Raw genomic sequence first — 21962 nt, forward strand, 5'->3', positions numbered from 1 at the left:
CATCCGTGTTGAAACATTTTAATATGTGAAAACCCGTCTTACGATAAAAATTCTTACGCCTTTTAAAATAATTGATTTTTGAAAATAATGTTTTTATTTGAAATTGTTGAGACTTAATAAAAGGTGCGTAGAACTCAGATTTTAAAATCTTAATTTTCAGAAATTGTGATAAATGAATAAATAATCACTAATTTTCGAGTGTTATAACTTTATAAGACATGTTTTTAGCATTGTTTTAAATTAATATTCAAAAATCAAAGTCCAATACAATTTGAATAAATTCTTCTTTTAACAAAGCAAGTTTAAAACTCGACTATTCTACGATTAAACGTGATAATTTTCTTGTAATGTCGTTTTTTGATTTGATTTTTTCCTGTTTCAAACGCTGCAATGCCAATTTTCAATATGAGACACCGTTCATCATAACTTGAAATTGCCTAAATTGTCCACTCTTGAAGCCTCGACAAAGCCAGCTCCGACACCCTTAAGAATATCCATCGCCCACATACGCTATATAAATGACGTTTTATGACATAATAACATCGTATGACGTGAATAGGTATAACTAATAGTGTGTCGGTCGACCGCAACCAACACAGATAATGTTATATTTACATCGCTAAAATACACATTGTATTCAAGTGTGATCGAAGAGCATACTAGTTACCAAAGTGGTTTATGCAGTTTAGATTAATAATATATAATAATACGTCAAATTTAAAAACGAAATATGACATAGTATATAGTTAGGTATTACCATAATAATATAATAATAATATTTCTAAAATTAATTGAATTCAAATTTATCGAATTTAGAATTTTGGCGACAGCAGATTGAATTAATGATGTTAATTTATTGATTCAATTTTTTTTTAACTCACAACCGCATATAACCATCGTATGGTAACTACATAATAATATAATAGTACTAATATGAGCAGGGTTTACAGCTATACGCGCTTACGTCGTCCATCGTTGAAATCAAGCTCTGCCCTACTTATGAAATTTTCTGGTAGATCTTGATATAGCATGAATACGACTTCCAAACAGAATCCAATAAAAGCCACATGACATGATAGACATACGACGTATAGCTGGGAACCAGACTGTCACCGTGGGTAGACCGTGTGATCCTTTCGTGCTCAGGATTTCCCTATGTTATTCGCCAAATGAAATATTATCGTTTATAGGAAATATTATTGCACTGTATTTATTTACGACCGTTTAACCCACAACGGTGTGCATATAGACGGCGCGTAAAGCCGAGTTCGCCCGAGTTATACGGTCTTTTATCGGATTGGCCGTTAACCCGTCGTTTGGGCCCCATACTAAACGCGGTCTACCCGCGGGAAAACGTCCTGCAGACGACGTAGCCGCGTAAAATCCCGACTTATAAGTTGTGACTCTTCGACCACACAGTATACAGCGTGTACTATATGTATTGTGCGGCGGGGCCGTTTTCGACCAAATATGTAAAAACGCATGACGAATATACCCTTTCGACCAAAGTCTATGTTATCCTTTCGTTCTCGACCGAACCAAGAGGTTCGATATGCATCGTACCGGTGGAAAAGTCAAACGGGGGAGGATTCGGCCTTTTTTAAAAAAAAAAAAAAAAATTGGTCGAAAAGCGTCTCGTCTGCGTATGCACATATAATAATAATAATAATAATAATAATATAATATATATATATGTGTGTATCATCTATCATGTCAACCAACGCCGCCCACTGAACAGGTACTTCGCGGACAACAGCTTCAAGTACTTCCACGTGGCGACCATGCGGTCCGCGGACCCGGACGCCGAGCAGCGGGACGACACGCTGTCCGCGTCGTTCCAGTACGAGCGCGACGGGTTCGAGTGCGCGATGACGGTGCACTGGCGGAACGAGAACAACAACGACACGACTGAGTACAACATGTTCGCGTATTCCGGCACCCGGACGTTCAGCGGCTTCGTGGACGCGCACGTCGAAACGTGCGGGCTGACCACGTACAAGCAGGGCGACGCGGCCGCGGCCGGCCACTACGGCGGCGCCGTCGTCTACTACGACCCGCCCAAGGACCTGGTGACCATCACCGGCATCACGATCGCCGCCCGGTCGCCGGACCTGGGCACGTTGCCCATACCCAGCACGCTGGACACGAACAGCTATCCGCTGGCCAACGACTACTACACGTTCAGCAAGCGGACGGTGACGGTGGGCAAGCGGAAAATGCTGGAGATCAACATGGAACTGTCCAAGCCGGTCGCCAACCTGGTCACGTTCGGCATTTACAAACTACCGCGACCGGTGCACCGCGGCTGACCCACACACCCACACACACACACACATTATGACGTCGGCGCAGGCGCAGATACCGTTTTTTATTTATTTATATATGTATATTTATTGCGCAGTGCACACGTCGTTTCCTAAACACATCGTTTCGTAATTTATAATAATTATAATATTAATATGTATAGGGATACGTGCCCGACCCTACGATCGTATATTATGCAAAATACACGTGGGTGGGCGCCTGTCATTTTTTTTTTTTTTTAACGCCACGCGAACACAATTTTTTTTAGCACGTTTTCGGGGTAGAGGGAGAGGGAGCTGCTGTTTACTTGGTCGGAAGGGGATTGGGATCGGTCTGCACGCTCGTAATATTATAATATATAATACTCATGCACTTGCACTTACCGCCCCCGCATCACTTAAACATAAATCGATTGTCATATATTTTGTAAAATCAATACCTATAATACGATATAATACGTAATATTGGATCGTGTATACGAAACTTTTTGTTCTACGTATGTGTATATAGTTTTCCGAAGGAGCGGCGATTTCTCACTACTTTATGTAATAATTTTCTGTTCTCTGGGGTCGACCCAAACGATTTTTTCGGACCGTTGTAATTTAAAAATTATATTATTTCGACGACTGGTGTTTTTAAAATCTCATGACGTTAGCAAAACTATATAATAATATATTAACTAATTCGCAATCTACGTTATAATAATATACTATTTACGAACCGTTCGTCTGATTTTTGATAATATACTGTAGTTACTCGCGGCTATCACAACAATTTTGAAATTATATGAGATAGATTTAACAATTAAAAAATTAAATATCTAAGAACTCAGAACTAGTGATAACAATTCCTCAACTCTATTTTCACCTAAACGTTTGCGTCCTCGTGGTGACAATTTTAGCTGATTAATTAATATTTATTTTTATAATATATTTTATAATACTGTACTGTATTAGTATTAAGTGTATGTTAATTATTATACGGTAATAACGTACACTGTTTTAGTCAAGTTCGATATTTACGAACGTTTAAATGTATTTTATGTACATGCGTACAGTCGTAATATAATTTTATACTTTATATTTTTTTATTTGTATAACAGTGCCGTAGTCAGGAATTTTATTTGGGATTTTCATTCATTATATTTTCATCTAGTTTACATTACTTTATCTATGAAGTTTTCGATGCACGTGACTTCATCACAAAAATCAATAATTTACTCAAAATAAAATCATTATTTGGAAATGGGTAAACATTCATCGGAAACCGAAATTGAAATTTATTTATTATTCGTCATTTAAAATGCATATTTTTTTTTACAATATTCCATGCGTATACCTTCAATTCAACGTAAAATTAGATGCTTGATTGTGCCATTTATTGTCCTCCCCTTATGGGGGGCTCCATAAGAATTATAATGTATAGCATCTCCTAACTACGACACTGATTTTTAAAATTAGACTCATTACCAATAACTTATACAAAATACATTGAATGTTAATTTATAAACAAGGGTCAAAATGTATTTATTTATTTATTTCAAAAATAAAAATGTTATATTTAACAATTAATTTAGTTATTATGTTATTAATATAAATTATTCATAAAATATAGGTAACCCTTCCTGATGTGTTGGTATTATATTTTTATAAGCATATTAATAAATTAATTTTGCTTTATATACATGCATGCCCTTATACAATCGTTAGAAAAAGACAATAGTCAATATCTGTGCAAATGATATGAAATCTATAGTTGATTCTATCTTTTTCTAAAAATGTTACCATCTTTGTGGTTGAACTCATTTACCTTTTTCGCCATTAATGGTCTTGAGGACTGAAGCGTAGCATGTCATAAAAAGTAATATTTAATTAATTCGTATGATATATATATTTGGGCCGTGACGGCGTGACAGGTTAGGTTAGTAGAAAATGGACATTATAGTGTATGTAATTCGTTATCGAATTATAGTAGAATACTAGAATGTAACTTTTGCGCTCATACCTATGCATATGACATATAAATTTCACATAAGTCGCAGAAAACAAAATTTATTTTTGTTTCCATAACTATATAAACTACTAAAACCTGTAGTAAATTATAAACATATACTTCCTAAACTATACGATCGTATAATCGTATAATTTTTTAGATTTAGGTATAAGTATTTAGGTATACTTAAGAATCTTTTGTCTACTTGAAATCTGATGAGTCCAAACTAAATATAAATATATCTATGGAAATATCGAACGAAACATTTTGAAAAATTGTAACCTTATTTAATTTTTAAATGTAATTAAAAACACGAATTACGGGTTTTATCAAATCATAATTTTAGTTAAATTAAACATTGAAGCAGAAAGTCTCATGTACGGTATATTAAAATTTTACTACTGAATTCAAATTATTTTTCAGAGTTAAAATCAGACACCGTTAGGTAACTTGCTTTAATTTTGTCAATACTCAAAGTAAGTATTGCTATACAATTTGTATAGCGAATTTTATATTTTTATCGAGGCATTGCGATATTATTATATTATAATATCATCATCATAAATAAACAGATTTTTTTTATGCGTCAACGACTCTTACGGACTCAAAATTCGACCAGAAGAAGTTGTCGGACCGGTAAAACGTCTGTCGGATTTGTCGGCCAAATGCCTGCTACCGCGACCGGTCCGCGGGGAAATGCGCGCCGAACAACGAAAATCGGACGCTGCAGAGTAAAAATATACCGGATACCAACTCGGCACGAAGTCAATAGGCGTCAACGGCGAAATAATAATAACAGTTTCCGACAAGTCAGCACTTGGTTTACTTCGAAAACTGAACCGAGAGCGTTGTATTTTCGACGACGAGTGGTGGAAAATACTGGTTAAATTGTTTGTGTGTACGCTGTTTTTCCGAAATCTTTTGAAAAGCAACGGTGGTCTTAGACACGTGCAAATAATTTGAAAAATAATCGTATTCGTTTACGCGAGTCAACTTACCACAGTCCAGCATCGTCACACGTATTATTTAACGACAGACCACGGTTTACCTCTCAATGGACTTTGAAGAAAATACGGTTGTCTAACTGGTCATATAATTTCAATCGCAATAGTACTCGTCGTCCGTACTCAGATCGCATAATCTAACTCATCGTAATTCAGGCGCGATGATTATTATTCGATTTCCAAATAATCTATTCCTATATTATATAATACGTGTTGAGACAATATTTGTTTAATTAATCGTAATCAGTTCGTATAGTATCGTATCGCTCATTGCTTCGTTTGCGAATAAAAACGCGTCTCGTCGAGCGTACGAAATGTAAATTATATGATTTATGATTGTAGAAAACACGAATAGCCTACGCTTACAGACGCGTTTTTAATCGACCCGTTGCTATAAGAACGCAAATAAAATATTACTCGAACGTCGCGATGCGGATTAATTTTCGAAATCACGCGATATGATATATTACTATACTCAATAATATGTAACACTCTCTCGTCCTTCCTGCGAGTTTGTCGTCGTCTCTCCTTGGGGAAAGGATCGCACACCGGCCGAACACTCGGGACCGCCGTCCCCGCGCACGCCGCGGAGCCTGCAAGTGCATCGTCTCGCACCGAAGCGAAGTCGTAGACGACCCGCAGAAGCTTCGATGACGTTTCAGACGTTTTTGATAACGGCCCGCGGACAGGTAATGGTGGCGCTGATGGTGGGCGTCTACCTGGTCACGGCCACCCGTTCGCACTCCAATCAAATGGTGATCAGCACCACCGGCAATCGCAACACGTATTCCGCGATGAACGTCGTCTACCAGTTGGCGTACCTGATCGTCCAGCTGCCGACCGGGCTGTTCGCGGACCGCCTGAACCCCGTCACCTCGCTGGCCGTCATCATGGTCGGGCTGGCCGCCACGGCGGCCGTCTCGCCGTTCGCGCTCGTCCACCTCTCGTCGTGGTCGTGGACACCGTGGTCGTCGGCCATCCCGGTCCTGGTGACCGGAGCCGTGTACGCCGTCAACGGCGCCCTGGCCGGTTCGTGGTGGCCGTTCATGAACGTCATGCTGTCCAACTGGGCGCCGCCTGACGAACTGGCGTACATGTACTCGACCATTAGCACGGGCGTGCCCGGCGGCATAGTGGCCGGAAACCTGTTCACCGGCTTCTTTTACGCCCTGCACGGTTCCGATTTCGGTTACAGCTTTTTCGTCATGTCCGTCAGTATACGCATTGTATTCATAAAAAAAAAAAAAATTAAAAAAAAAAAAAACAAATAATCACATACGGGTTAAACAGTTTTTAGTAGGTCGTCAACCTAAGTCGAGAAAAAATAATCTCTTTTCGTATATAATAACTCATAACCTTTTTAATATTATACTGTGTACGTATATAAAAACGTTTTTAGAACGGACACGTCTTGATTAATAAATAATACACCCAATAATTGTCTGACGAACGTCTTTTTATAAATAATTCGATTCGGTATAGGCTTTTGCATTTGTCGAGCTTCCCTATATAATATACGGAATCCGTTTACGTTTGTCGCGACGCGTTTATATCGGACGCTGTTCTGTAATGCAGGGCTTTTGCTTGGCGTGGAGCGTCGCCTGGTTTTTCACGTGCCACCATCATCCGGCCGACGACCCGGGATGCCGACCGTCCGAGCTCGAGCGCTTGGTCACCAGCCTTCAAGCCAAGGCGCAGCTGCCGGTGCCGTGGACGAAAATCGTCACTTCGTTGCCCGTGTGGTCGGTGATGTTGGCCAATTTCGGTTCGACCGTGTTCTACACGGTTCTCATCATGTACATGCCCGTGTATCTCAAGTACACGATGCACGTGGACATCGTGGAAAACGGTCTCATGTCCACGTTGCCGTCGCTTGGCCAGATAGCCGTCATGTTCACTGCCGGCAAGTGTGCGTCGATAGCTCAGGCCAAAGATTGGTTCGACGCCTCGGACATCAGAAAAGTAAAACTATATATAGTGTCCTGCACGATCAGGACTTCGTCAAATTCCGCACACACGTATAGTACCTACCACCATACTATAGTATACCTAACCCGTTTCTATACATGACGTCTTAACCATCACCGTAGTGTGCCGACAGCCTCCATACGAATCGTACATATTGTACAATATGTAAATTTTCACTATTATTAGAATAGGCTTAAAAAATGCATACAATAAAATCATTATTTTTTTATTCGTACTATATAAGCAATAGGCTTGTAGCACGTCACACACGTAACTGGAAGAAAATAATACTTCGCATTATTAGGGTGCCCGACTACCATAATATGACGTACTATATCCTAAAATTTTAAAATCGCAACTTTTTTGATAAAATATATTATTGAATAATATTAATATTGTCAATTTTTTCTCTAGGTTTTTAGTTGTATCGGCATGGCGATACCAGCAATCCTTATTTCAGTCGCAACGATCATACCGAATACTTATATCTTCTACAGTTTTCTAGTAATATCGTACAGCGTCTCTGGTGCGGTGTTCTCCGGTTTCCGGGTCAGTCAGATGGAAATGGCTCCGAATTTCGTCGCCGTCATCACGGCCATTTGTGATATTTTCGGCAGCCTCGCAATGAACCTTACTCACATAGCGTTCATCTTGACCTTCGGACAGTCTACCGATCAGGTGGCATGGAACGAAATCTGTTGGTATCTAAGCGCAATACTTATTTTGTGTCTTGTACCGTTCGTCTTGTTCGGAAGTAGCAAAACACAATCGTGGAATGCATCCAAAACAACAGCAATTAATGAACCGATATAATGCCATGAGTACTGAGTAGTGATAGTAACGATATATCGATATATCCTTAATTTTTATATCGATACAACTTCTCCATTATAACGAAGCTTTTGTATTTTTAATTAAAACAATTAGATGCTTAACAAAAATAAATATTATTATTAAACTTATCAGTGGCATGTGGTCAGAGTAAGATAGGTAAGCGGTGCATGCCTGATCAAAATAAAGAAATAAAAAGTTTCAACATTTATTATGTTAAATTATTAAACGACAATGAGACTTGTACATTAGACTTATAGAATATAATATAGTGTTTAATACTACACTAGTATTATATAGTATTATTTATTATACATTATATAGAATATATTTAGTCGTATAAATATATAATACTTATATGTTAAAGGTACCTATTCAGAGACGTATTTAGGATTTTGCTGCCCTGGGTACATATTTTTTTTTTACAACTGTTTAAATCAATTTAAAAATAAAACCCATGTACAAGACACAAAGATAAATCTCTGTCCGGTCCTAACACAATATATATAGCGCATGCTCTTCGTTTTTCGTCCGAACGACAGATGTCGAGTGCTAGTTTAACGGTATGTGTTCTTTTTTTCTCTCATAAGATTAATGATATATATAATGACATATATATATATATATCATTGTGCACAATATACGTATTACCTAGAATCAATGTTATTATTATATACATCTGTCCTGACTGTCCTTATATCGGTTTTGGTCACAACGACAATACAATTTTTACAAAGGTTTGTGTCGGAGCTAGAAGGCTTCTTCCGGTCGAATATCGTACCGCATTACGATTATTTTCAATCGCTAAGTCACTTTTGTCTGGTCCCTACAGATTTCCTGTTAGCGCGGACGAGTCAAAGTAATTTAAAATAGTCGATCTCACTATTGCCAAATAATGTATAATAATAATAATATAAAATATTTATATTACCTATATTATATGAATCGTGTACGAAAAACATAATAATAAAATCAAAATACTCGTCCGCGCTAACAGGAAATCTGTATAGGGACCAGACAAAAGTGACTTAGCGATTGAAAATAATTGTAATATTTTTTTTTACAAATAAATACCTCCAATATGACTTGTTAGATATAAGGATAATAATATGCAATATTATGTTACCTTGAATATGTTAAATTTGTTTAAGAGTATATTTAATATTTAACTATTGAAAAAATAATTAAATGAGTTGGTGCTTATGTAATATTAAGTTGTTTAAAAATATCATAAAGAAACTATCCGTACTTAATTTAGGATGAATTAAATATTTAATGAATTTCTGTCCGCCTATATATGTATGAATATGAATAGCATGGCAATAACATTTTTCGTTTTAATAATGCAAATGCTATTAAACATTAATTTTGCTGTAGTGCTATTAACGTTGGGATATTTTTCTTTCGATATTATGTAACATTAATTTAAGATCATGCAACTATGCAAGGAGTTAAATTTGGTAAACTCAAGTATTGTATACTTCACCAATAGTATTTCTGTGCTTGATTTTATATTGAATATGTATAGGTATCTAATTAAGTATAATTTTAAAATGTTAAATTTATTAAAAAATTGTACCTATTTAGGTAATTATATTTTTATATTTTGAATGAATTTGATAAATTAAATAGTGTAACTACATTCTATAATAGGTAGTATGTGGCATGGCTAATTGGCTAAATACCAAAAAAGTATTTAGCCATGGTACCTACTACCTATGTGGTACTATGTATGTATATATTCCCCGGAATTTATCGATAAAGTTAGTGATTAGATATTGAAAATAAATTTTTTTTTTTAATTACCTATCCAACACAAATAACTGGTTAGTGGTTATTTATATAAAAATTAATAATTTATAGCCATTTAAGTGTTATTGTATGAGGACTAAAATTAAGTAATTATTTATTAAAGAAATTTTTTAAATTTATTTTAGCAAAATAACGAATTTGAGAGACTACAAAATTGATAATGAAAAGAGGTTAAGGGGATTGGAAGCATTGATTTTCTGTCTTTGTCTTACACACATGGAATATAGGAAAAATAGCTATACGCGCCTGACAAAAATTCAGGTACTTCTAGTTGTTCGATTTAAAATATGTAAAGATGATTGAATTGGTATACAAGTTTACTTTGCATCGGTCGAAGCACTTTATCGATTGTTTTATTGTTTAAAATAAATATTTTGATGAGAATAAATATTTTAAATTTAATAAATTTGTCAATTTTTATTATTAAATATAAATTGAAAATATTAAAAATATACTTCACGGATGCAAAGTAAACTTGTATGCCATTCAATCATCTTTACATATTTTAATCGAACAACTAGAAGTACCTTATTTTTGTCAGCGCGTATAGCTATTTTTCCTATATTCCACGTGTGTAAGACAAAGACAGAAAATCAACGCTTCCAATCCCCTTAACGAAAACACTTGACAAATCTAGTAAAAATAAGGATTTTATAATTTTGTAATTTTCCTGTTTGAACCGACGAAGTTTTTATTCATGATATTTTAGGCTTTAGTACTCAAAGTGATACGGTTCGGTTTTGTATTTAATTTTATACTAAACACGAAATATTCTAAATGGTATTGGAAGTAAAAAAAAAAAAAACAATACATTCAACCGTATACTGTCATTATTGTTCGTTCACCTATACCTCGCCGGTCGTATAAGGCATTGTTCGTACACGTACCTATAACCTGCTATTCAATAACAGTATTTTCTTTAAAAACTGTCTAAAAAAAATATAGCCAGTACTCAGTAGATATTTTTGTGTACAATATAGATATATGACCATACATATGTTATATTGTCGGCTTTTGGATGTATAGATATTTCTTAAGATTTTCTGAACATTATATACGTATTGCGGTACGATATTCGACCGGAAGAAGCCTTCTAGCTCCGACACAAACCTTCGTAAAATATGTATTGTCGTTGTGACCAAAACCGATATAAGGACAATCAGGACAGATGTATATAATAATAACATTGATTTTAGGTAATACGTATATTGTGCACAATGATATATATATATATTATATATCATTAATCTTATGAGAGAAAAAAAGAACACCTACCGTTAAACTAGCACTCGACATCTGTTGTTCGAACGAAAAACGGAGAGCATGCACTATATGTATTGTGTTAGGACCGGACAGAGATTTCTCTTTGTGTCTTGTACAAAATAACGTGAGCGTTTTCTCGTATTTTTCGTCTTTAATGCTCACAGTTAAACAATTTACCAACCTAAGTGTTGAATTTGGTTTGCCTTGACATTTTTTTTAAATTAGTGACGTACGTTAATATTTTATATTGGGTAAAAGTTTGAATAAAATTTCAAGTAAATACTTAAAAAAAAAAGGTATTTTATTGATACAATTACAGTCTAAAATTTGTATTACAATAAAAGTGTATTGATAATGAAAATAATCAATAATCCGATGTGTAACAAAATAATATTGGAATTACTTTATTAAAAATATCAATAAGTGCTCAGCTCACTGCTTTTTCAACAGCCTTATAAAAACGTGAATATCTCCTACCGCAATAGGTCATTCCCATAAAATAGGCCGAGCAATCTAAAATACGAGCGCTCCTGTCAGTGGCGTATTCAGGGAGGGCATGGGGGGAGGCAATTACCCAGGGCAGCACTTGTTTGAGGGGCAGTAAATGTAACTACAGGAAAGTTTTTAAGTTTTTAAGAAAGTATTTAACTCTCCAAAGCTATCCACAATTTACTCGCTAATACGATGTCAAATTTGCATAATATATAAATAAAAAGACATTATACCAATATGTTAAAATGTATAAATACTAATACTCATACTTGATCTCTTTAAATATAGCACTGTATCATAATTTAATTCATTATTAGGTACTTGGTCTGTTATCGCCCCGCCACGGGAACGAAAAATTTTATCGCCCCGCCAATTACGAACGCGGCGATTACCTATCGCTTTGTTTTATTAGTTTAGGTAATTTTACGGTACTTATCGGTTATCGCGACTACCTAACAAAAAATATAACCGCCCGAAGAAGTATTAAAAATTCAGAAAAAAGTCAAAAATGTGACTGCGCGTGTTTCGGCATTCGTCGCTACGCTCCTCGGCGCCGTCGCTATGCTCCGCACAAATCGAAAATATCCCTCGACTTACTATGCAACGCCACCTTAAGTAGGTCACAGGGTAAATTATGTCGTAGGATATCGGCGGTAATCGCCGCGTTCGTAATTGGCGGGACGATAAAAATTTTCGTTCCCGTGGCGGGGCGATAACAGACCAGTACCCATTATTAATTTAAGTACAGATAATTCCTTTAAGTTGTATATACGTAGGTATAATCTATTTAACATATTTAAATCATTTAAGTCCAACTACAAAATACACTATTAACGTTTCTCAAAGCAACATACACTTGAAATACTCATATGATTTTTACATATTATATTATGTATAGGTATTTTTATAATATATAATCATAACTCATGTACACGAACATTTTGCTGTTAGGTGCAAGTGTCTTCTAGAAACACTTTTACTAATATTTCTATATAGACGAACAAGCTAAGACTGTTGAACCTGGATTGTATAATGTATGGTACCTACATTGGTATTGCTTTAGATCTTGGAGAGTTAAGCCCAGGGCCGGGGCAAGCAAATTTTTATATGTAGGCAAAAATCAAAATTGCCGCCTCTTGTTTTATTATTTTTTCTTATACGCCGCCTCTATACGAAAATATAAATTTTGCCGCCGTAGGCTTGTGCCTGTACGTTGCCTCCGCCTATAACAGGCCCTGCAGGTAAAATCACCCACCCACAGTATGTGTTGCGGTCGCAACCATTGAATATATAAGGCTCGGCGCCACTGGCACCACTGGTTGACACTGTGGGGCACTATGGTGGGATGTCTATACAATACTACAATAGCTGTACAATGTAACGATTGTGAAGGTAGCTTCGGACGACATCTGTACGGCATTTCCGATCGCGAAACCCGACGGCGACCACCCTCGACTCTTCGCCTCGCCGCAGTCACCGAGTAACAACGCACGTGAAAACACGTTATCTCTACGCTCCCGTGTTAGTCGTATTAATCTATTAAATTCGCGACTCTACAGACCATCCGTTCGTTTTCAGTTTTTCACTTAGAACGCAACAACAGCGACCGAAAATGGATGGAAAACTGCCAAGAGCGAGTCCCTATGATAATGATTTCCATCGCCGTATAAATGAATTGAAACGAGTACGTATCTATGTCACAGACTATTTTAATTTACGAGGTACCTAACGTGTAACGATGAGCTAACAGGTCTCGTCTCGCCGTTGGCTGATAAATGTTTTTATAAAATTTAATACACAAAAATATTATTGTATTGTTAGAAAGTGTATTAAATTTCCAATTAGGTACATACCTATTTAATTTATTTTAATGGTTTATTTTTACATCTCTGTTGTATAGAAATTAAGACCATTCCATAATAAACACACTATTGAGTACTTAAATCAGATCGCCAAGTCATCCAGACCACCTACAAATATAGATAGCGATGAACAAGAATCATCAGAATCTGCCCGTCAAGATATTCAGAGAAGAGTTCAAAACCTGGTGAAATCTATTGTTTCTAGACAAGTCCCACCTGAATGTGAATGTAGATTGCCCAAACTCGACATGTTGGCAGAGCAGTTATCAAAAATGGTCAATCATCCAGACTTTATCAAGCCTGCGACGGAAGACAATAAAATGAACCATACTAACGTCAACTCATCAGCGATTATTAATTGCAACAAAATGAGTCGTGGTAATATCAGTGAGCCAGGTAATGCGGTCAACGAAATTAACCAAGTTAATGATGGGTTATCAGCATATGATAACAACAAAGTGAGTGGTAGTAAGACTGAGTCGACAGAAATTGTATCAAAGGAATTGAAAAACGTACAATTGTAAATCAAATCATAATAATCAACAAAAATAAATTACTTAAAGATGTCTCATCTTATATGTCTCTGTCTTACATACTCTTTTTTGCATATTTTTAATTATTGTCTATTGTATTTTATATAAAATTTACATGATGCTCAACTATGACTTCACATAATATTTTTATGAAATACTGTGACATATAATATGTTGATAAAATGTTTTTTAATGACTGAATCAATAATAAAAAAATTTGAAAAACCATAAAAAAAGATGTTTCTGCATTTTTAATTGGAATTTTTTTATCACTTAACCTTTTAAGTACTTAGTTCTTCTAATAATAAAATTAACTATATTTTTTAAAATGGTAACCACTATATTTTTAATAAATGTTGGTAGTTTTTTTTTTTTTTAAAACATTATTGGTAAAATCAATTTTTGAATTTTAAAAATTTATAATAAATGATTATTTTTAATCCAATGTTTGAATTGCATAATATTTATTCTCAGCTTTATTCAGTAGTCATATTCAGTAATGCTCCTTATCCACTTGTCTGGATATTTTTAATATAAATACTCTCTGGTAAGAATTATGTATTGAACACAATAAAATGACTTATGGAACTAAAATTCTGTATATTAATACAAAAAACAATTGAATTAAACCAATTTGTACAATTTCAAATAATAAAAATGAGTTATATAACAAGAATCTTGATTCTATAATCATGATTTAAAATAAATTATTTGCAAGATTTTTACATCAATAGTTAATATCAATAAAGGTAAATATTTACCAAAATTAGGTGTCTTTAATCTGAATTTAATTACAGGTTTCAAATATTATTATAATATTAATCCAACACCATTATTACCTTAGCCACCACAATAAGAATTCATATTTTTACCATTATAAAAATTAAAAAGTAATTGTGGAGAAAAAATGTAAAATAATCAATTAATAATGATTAAACAACAATAGTGCTTTAATAATCTAAAGTGCCGCAAATGATTTTATCAATATTTTAATTTTTAAGTGAGTTTTAGTCGAGATTAAGACTAGATTAAGGAATTTATAACGCTTATGACAAACAATTTAATGAAAACATGTATTGATGAGAAATAAACGAGACACCACACAAATAAAAGTTGCATTTGGTTATGATAAAGAATAAAAAATTAAGAATTTATAAGGTAAACAAAATAAAAACAAATAAATATTCGGTTAATTATAAATACTTTTTTTTATTATAATATTCTTTTTATTAATAATTCCTAAATTTATTTTCAACCTTAAAATTTTGAAGATATTTTACAAAATGTGAGCTAATTAAAAACTAATTGGGAGCAAAATGCATAACTTATATAGAATTAATGTACATAAATTAATTATATTCCGTTTTTAAAAAGACAAAAATAAAAATCTGGGTAATTCCAAGCAAAATAAAACTGCAGCAAAGCAAAAATTGAGAAAATAACCCATCCCATAGCAGCACGAATTAACAAGTATACATAAGCCACCAAACATGGAAACTTGATAAGGTAAAAAAGAGGATCAAGGCAATAAACAGAATTTTGTTTTGTGTTTTGTTAAAAGATTGCTCTATGTTTATAGCACACATGGTTACATGAAACCATGATTCAGAATTTAATTTAAGATTTAACATAATACTAATATTACTCTATACAAAATGCCCATTAATGAAAATAAAAAACATTATATATCAGGGGTGACCATCGAGAAGAGACTCGCGAGCCACTAAATGTATTAATAAATATGAAAGATCCAAAATAAAAAGGTCATATTATTATATAATACATAAATTCATATTAAAATAATATTAAAAAATTTGTTTGTAAAAATGTTACTATAAGATGCTAGCAGCTAAAGTCTATGTGGCGAGTCGAATACGGTTCGCGAGACGCGGTTTGGCCACCCCTATTTTATATCATAATATTATGTAAATATTATGTATTATATATTACATAATATATATAATAAATATAATAATACATTATATATTATATTATATAATATTATTATATATTATTATATTATTATTAATATTTATGTATTATTATTATTATAAATTTTTCTCACAAACTTGAAACTCTTATCATTAGTCTAGGGATTTTTATTCCAGTATTAATAGCACATACTATATCTTAAACCTAATTATTAAGAAATTTAAATGTGTTATATCATTTGTGTGTTATTTAATATATAATAATTTATGTTTTATAGATATGTAATCAAAATACAAAATGCATAACAAAAAAAAAAATAAGTAAAAAATGTATGAAACTTTATTTGATGAACTGAAATTGTGAATTTTATCCATTTAACTATTTAACTTTATTAATAAAAGTAATAATTATTATTATTATTAAGCTGTATCGGACAGTGTACATACCTATTAGTGTATTTAGCTCATCTACATAAACAATAATATAATTATATATTATGTCATTAATATAATGTATCTATGTTTGGACGTTGATCAAATATAGTGATAAACTGATAACTGTTAATGATGATAATAGATAAATATTATTATTTTAAATAAAAAACCGACAAAATTAAAACCAATTATAATAATTATACTAAGATTCTTGAGACAGTGTTATTGATTTATTTATAAAATATATCTTACCATGTCATATTAATGACTTATCAGTTCCACCAAAGTATAAATATAGGTAGTCGTAAAAAAAGTAGTTGTTAAATGTATCATCTAACAATAGTATTTTTTTTTCTGGAAAGTTGAGAACTTAAAAATTATACAGCAATGTGTTCAATAATTTAAGATAACATTAATTCCCTAATAAGATAATGATTATCATTAAAACAAAATAGTATAACCCTAAACATTAAATTTAATATTCAATAAATAAAGAATGTAAAATTGAATCAATTAATTTACAAATATTTTCTACTAGATTTTTTTAGAACACAAATGTTTTCATATGATACACAAAAATATATTAAAAATAAAAATGCATAGGTATATGATATTTTAAATAAAATATATTATAAAATAATGTGTTTTAAAACATAATATGACATTAGTCAATAGTCATCACTCATTGGATACATATTTTAAAAATTTCATAAATTTTAGAATCACACAACCATTTACATAATTAAAATCATTGTAATATACTAATTCTTAAAATTGGAAAAGATTTCTTTTTTTTTTTAGGTTTTTTATACTTATATTAACATTACATAATTATAGTGAACAAAAAATTATATATACTGGAAAATTAAAATAATATAATAATCTAACAGAAAATAGAAAAGTAACAAGACTTAATTTAGTCAATTAAAAATAAAATAGGAAACAAAATCAGGAATATAAATTGTGTTTGGTTGATGAATTTTAAATCAATTTAAAGAATTCAATTTTAGAGGATGATTATTATTACAAAATTAATTATTATTTAAAAATAATACTTATAAAATAGTTCCAATGATATAGTAAGATTCAAATTATAAAAAAATATAATTAAAAATATATACTTCTAAAATTATAGATTTTTTATTTAAATAATAAAAATAAAAATCCTTTATAATAAACATAAATTAAATTATTTATTTGTCTTTTTCTGAGACATAACTTAAGCTTAAATAATAAAGTGTTTAATTATCAGTGATTAATTAGATAATAGGTTAACATTTAGAAACCCTGTAGTGTAGCACATTAAACAATTGTGGAATTATGTATGCATTTAAAAATTGTAATTTGTCAATTAATGTCTAAAATCTTTCTTTTGAAGTGGCAAAATCAGTGTCTTGCAAAAGTTGCAATTCTTGAAGTTCTTCAAACTTTTCATGATCTCTGATATGAGCATAGTTAGCAGATAAACACATCAAATAATGGACCTATTAAATATAATGTAATTTTTAACAAAATTAATAATATCTCTTTATAACTAGTAAATAATTACTTCACTGGTTTATCAATTTTATAATTAAACACTTATGTTTGTAAAACAACAAATAAATGCATAAGTTTGTGGAAAAACATATAAGGCCAATTTTTTGTATGAAAGTACAAATTAACTTATCAATTACTAAATATTATTAAAAACAATGTATAAGATGTATGATATTATATTATTTTGAAAATTATTTATGAAAACTATATTTTTTCTTAAGTCTTGAGAGACATAGTATGAAAATACATTTTGAATTTATATTATTGTTGAATAATATAAGAGCTTTTTTTTGGTTAGATTCATTTTCAATGTCATAAGTTCCTTAATATGTCTCTTGTTATGAATTTTTATTTTGTTTTTAAACTTGATGTTTATAGAAAATTCACAAGGATTAAAAAAGTAGTTCTTACCAGACTTATAAGTATCAAAATAACACCAAAAGTAGCCATCATAAACATAAATTCAGATTTTTCAACAAAATCTCTGCAGAAAAACTTTATTTCTCGCACTTCACATATCTTTAAATATTCAACACGAGTCGATTGTGGAAATAGGAAAACTAAAACACAACATTTTATTTTATTTTCATATTAATAGTTTAAATATATCATTCAAGTATTATCAGAAGTTGTACACTTACTAAATTGTGTTAAGTCAATACATTGATGATTATCTTGAACTTGAGTGCTAACACACATTTTCCAAAATATAGTTAATATAAATGTTGAAACTATCAGTAGGCCAAATACAAAAATCCAAAAAAATTGAAGTACGTAAATAATACCCATAAACTAAAAATAAATTTGTTTATATTATATCTAAAATAATACCTACAATTTTTATTTACATTTAAATACTTACAACAGCACAAGATATACGACCGCCAACTCTATTTCTCCATGCCTTATATACACGACGACGTGTTGCCCCTGTAGCCAGAAATCCAACAAATATAATCATTAATGTTATAGCTCCCATTCCTGCAGCTATTAAAACCAAAACAGTTTTCACAGTTTCAAGCCTTAAAAATGTAAAATACAAAAATTATAAATATTATATTTATACTAAAAGTTATTAGTAATTTATTAATCATTAATATAATTTTGAACACGACATTTATGAGCTGGGATTGGAACTTAATAATGCATACAACTTGAATTAAAAAATGTATATATTATATTTTACCAAATTAAGCATATTTTATATTATTTTTAAAAATGTGACATGTACTAGGTGAGAACTGTAAAAGACATACACAGTTTATATGTTAAATATGCACATTTTTCATTGTTTTTTTTTAATTAAGTTCCATTCCCTAGTATGTATAAAAATAGTGAAAAAATATACCAGCCAATATAAAGATGAAACACTTGATCCAACACCAATGCACTCAGTGTTACACCACGATACATTGTACAACAAAATATTCCAATACCAGTACAACATAAAAGAGCCGCTATTAAAGTAGCATATGGTATTCGTGTTGTACATGCCACTGAGTTGGTAGCTAAAAATATATAAACATAATACAATTCTCAAATAATATTAAGTACCACAATACAGTAGAATCTCGGTAATCTAGCCGTTCGATAATCCAAAAAGTCCAGTAATCTGGTTATATTAATCTATATTTATCTAGCAATTAACTATAAAATTATTATTATAAACAAAAAAACAAAAACAAATTGATAATTTTTTTAAACTGGTCCCATCAAAAGATTAATTAAACACAGTATGTATGTATTATAATATTTATATATATTAGAATAAAATACAATAAGGTTATTCATTTTTAATATAAGTAAAAATGTAAAATTCAATAAGTAAAAATGCGTTTTGATGTGAACCCTCCACTAATCCAGTGTTTTTGTTAATCCGGCAGTAGCTTGGTCTGATGTGTCAGATTTCCGAGATTCTACTGTAATAAGATTTATGAGGTTTTTAGGGTTACTGTTTTATTACTAACTAATAACTGCCTAAATACATTTTAATAACAATAATAAAACTTAGATTAGATAGAAACTAAAATTTTAAAATCTTCAAAATACTTTTTGCTAAAAAAGAAAATGTTAGTAAAAATAAAAATAAAAATTATTAATATTTTATATAATAATAAAATAATAATTATAACTATCACATCTTAGAACAAAAAATGTATTTAACATTTTTACCCAGTAAAATTTAAATGTAATAATTATTCACTTACATGCTGCATCACCAGCTCGTATCTTGTAACTAGAATGTAATGAATATTCAGAATAGCGTCCAAGAGTTTCCCTAGAGGGGTTATAATGTGAACTTTGCAAAGGCATCTCCATCTCAGGTCTCTGGAAACTGTACTTATTCATAGTTTAAAAACCTAAAATAAGATCATTCAAGAACAATTAGTTTATAAAAACAAATAAATCCTAATATGGCTATTTTAAAGAAAAAAATATTTTTGATTTATTAATAAAACATGCTACTATTAGGTATAACATATAATTTGTATTAAAAATTTGTTATATTTTTATATTTATTGATAATTGATACAAGGATTGATAACTAAAAAAATATAAGCAATTATGTAATGACATTTTCAAAATATTTAGATCAAATTCAAAGTGTTGCCTTTTTATAATTAACACCATATTCCTAAAAATATAATAAATTACAACAATAATTAAAAATATTATAAATAAATGAAATTATTTACTTAATAAGTAGGTAACATTGATATGAGATGTCTCAACTCAGAATTTTTTTCCATGTGCATTATGTATTTATCATTTTTATCATACGTGTCCACAGCGCCGGATTGAGACTTTTCTGCCCACCAAGATTTTAAATTTCTACGTGCCCATTCATAGAGAGATTTGATAAATTTTATGGTAGGCTAAAATTGTATTATATATGATAAGCTACGAAGACAACAAACCTCATATTCAATAATTTGAGGGTTTTTGAAAATGTTTCCCCCTAAAATCTTTAATCTATAGAATAATTACGATCAATTGAAATTTATTTTTATAAACAAGCATACAATATACAACTTTTATTTACTTCTACTATCGATTGATAATGCTTGAAAATTGAATAACCAATACACTATACAGCAGTATTATACAGTTGACGCATTTATTGTTATTAACCGTATATTTGGATCTATATTTTACTATATGACTACCTAAAAAGATTAGATTACATTTGTCCAAAAATAATAACGGCCCAAATTTTACGCAGCCCACAAAATTTTTTTCGGTAGCTTGCTAGTTTAATCCGGGCCTGAATGTCCATTATAATGACCTAGTCAATGACAATGTACATTCAACTCCTACTGTATAGCAAAGCAATTACCATTTTTACCTTTTTTTTATTGTTGTTTTGATTCTAACCCGGTACTTGAATGCAGTGTTGGTAAATGGTCAGTCATACATTATGATTGACCATTTTAAATTCATAATGCGACTCATATTGAGTTAAGAGTAATTACTTAAATACTATATTTTTTTTTAGTTTGAAAACATGTACTTTAATCTAACATAATAAAAACATAAAATATATTAGAATGCTATTATTTTAACCAAAAATGTTGTTTACAAGAATAACCTATTTGAATTAAAAAGTACAATATTATTGCGTATTTGTGTTCAGTTAATTTATCGTATTAAAATGTATACTTACGTCAATTAAACAAAACTCATCATAGCTATTACCGAACAAAGATTAAATCGTTGAATATGGAACAATTTGAAATGCAATTATAACTAAATTAAAAAACGGAATGAAGATATGAGATGCTTAAATATTAAATAAATAATAATGTTAATAAAACAAACAATAAATTAGGTGTAGTTAATTCAACTATTTACATTTTACTGTTATCAAGTATTGTTTTGTTACAACAAAAAAAAACGATAAATGATGGCTGAGGCGGTGGGCGGTGTCTAGCAATGTGAAAGTCGATCTGTTGGAGGATTGGAGGTAAATGTATTGCTGAAACTATGATTCTCGAT

At 31.4% G+C, this 21962-nt stretch overlaps 4 protein-coding genes and 1 long non-coding RNA gene across 12 annotated transcripts in view; 3 read left to right on the forward strand and 2 right to left on the reverse strand.

The window, feature by feature from the left end:
* The window catches only part of LOC114129699 (vanin-like protein 1), a 47104-nt gene extending 43229 nt beyond the window's left edge, over positions 1-3875 (forward strand). For all 8 annotated transcript variants that reach the window (XM_027994500.2, XM_027994502.2, XM_027994501.2 and 5 more), the window contains one exon: positions 1739-3875. In XM_027994500.2, the coding sequence (XP_027850301.1) occupies positions 1739-2309 (571 nt within the window). In that variant the 3' untranslated portion in view covers positions 2310-3875. The remainder of the gene's footprint in view (positions 1-1738) is intronic.
* A 1213-nt stretch (positions 3876-5088) lies between these two features.
* LOC126552948 (uncharacterized) lies at positions 5089-5378 on the reverse strand. The gene is made up of 2 exons (XR_007606411.1): positions 5295-5378; positions 5089-5214 (listed from the first exon to the last, which is right to left on the reverse strand). It is a non-coding gene; the product is annotated as an uncharacterized LOC126552948 (long non-coding RNA).
* On the forward strand, positions 5194-8310 carry LOC114129717 (sialin-like). The gene is made up of 3 exons (XM_050208156.1): positions 5194-6511; positions 6876-7262; positions 7683-8310. Exons 1-3 carry the CDS (start codon positions 5951-5953, stop codon positions 8079-8081), a joined length of 1347 nt encoding a protein of 448 aa, XP_050064113.1. The 5' UTR covers positions 5194-5950; the 3' UTR covers positions 8082-8310.
* A 3694-nt stretch (positions 8311-12004) lies between these two features.
* LOC114129752 (uncharacterized) lies at positions 12005-14297 on the forward strand. The gene is made up of 2 exons (XM_027994579.2): positions 12005-13350; positions 13567-14297. Exons 1-2 carry the CDS (start codon positions 13279-13281, stop codon positions 14050-14052), a joined length of 558 nt encoding a protein of 185 aa, XP_027850380.1. The 5' UTR covers positions 12005-13278; the 3' UTR covers positions 14053-14297.
* Positions 14298-16884: 2587 nt separating this feature from the next.
* Positions 16885-21829, reverse strand: LOC114129726 (neuronal membrane glycoprotein M6-a). The gene is made up of 7 exons (XM_027994545.2): positions 21631-21829; positions 20174-20326; positions 19315-19474; positions 18829-18988; positions 18608-18758; positions 18378-18526; positions 16885-17911 (listed from the first exon to the last, which is right to left on the reverse strand). The coding sequence occupies exons 2-7, from the start codon at positions 20313-20315 to the stop codon at positions 17786-17788; spliced, it is 888 nt and encodes a 295-aa protein (XP_027850346.1). The 5' UTR covers positions 20316-20326; positions 21631-21829; the 3' UTR covers positions 16885-17785.
* Between the last annotated feature and the right edge of the window lie 133 nt (positions 21830-21962).

This window comes from Aphis gossypii, chromosome X (assembly GCF_020184175.1).
Source record: "Aphis gossypii isolate Hap1 chromosome X, ASM2018417v2, whole genome shotgun sequence".
NCBI classification, from domain to species: Eukaryota; Metazoa; Arthropoda; class Insecta; order Hemiptera; family Aphididae; genus Aphis; species Aphis gossypii.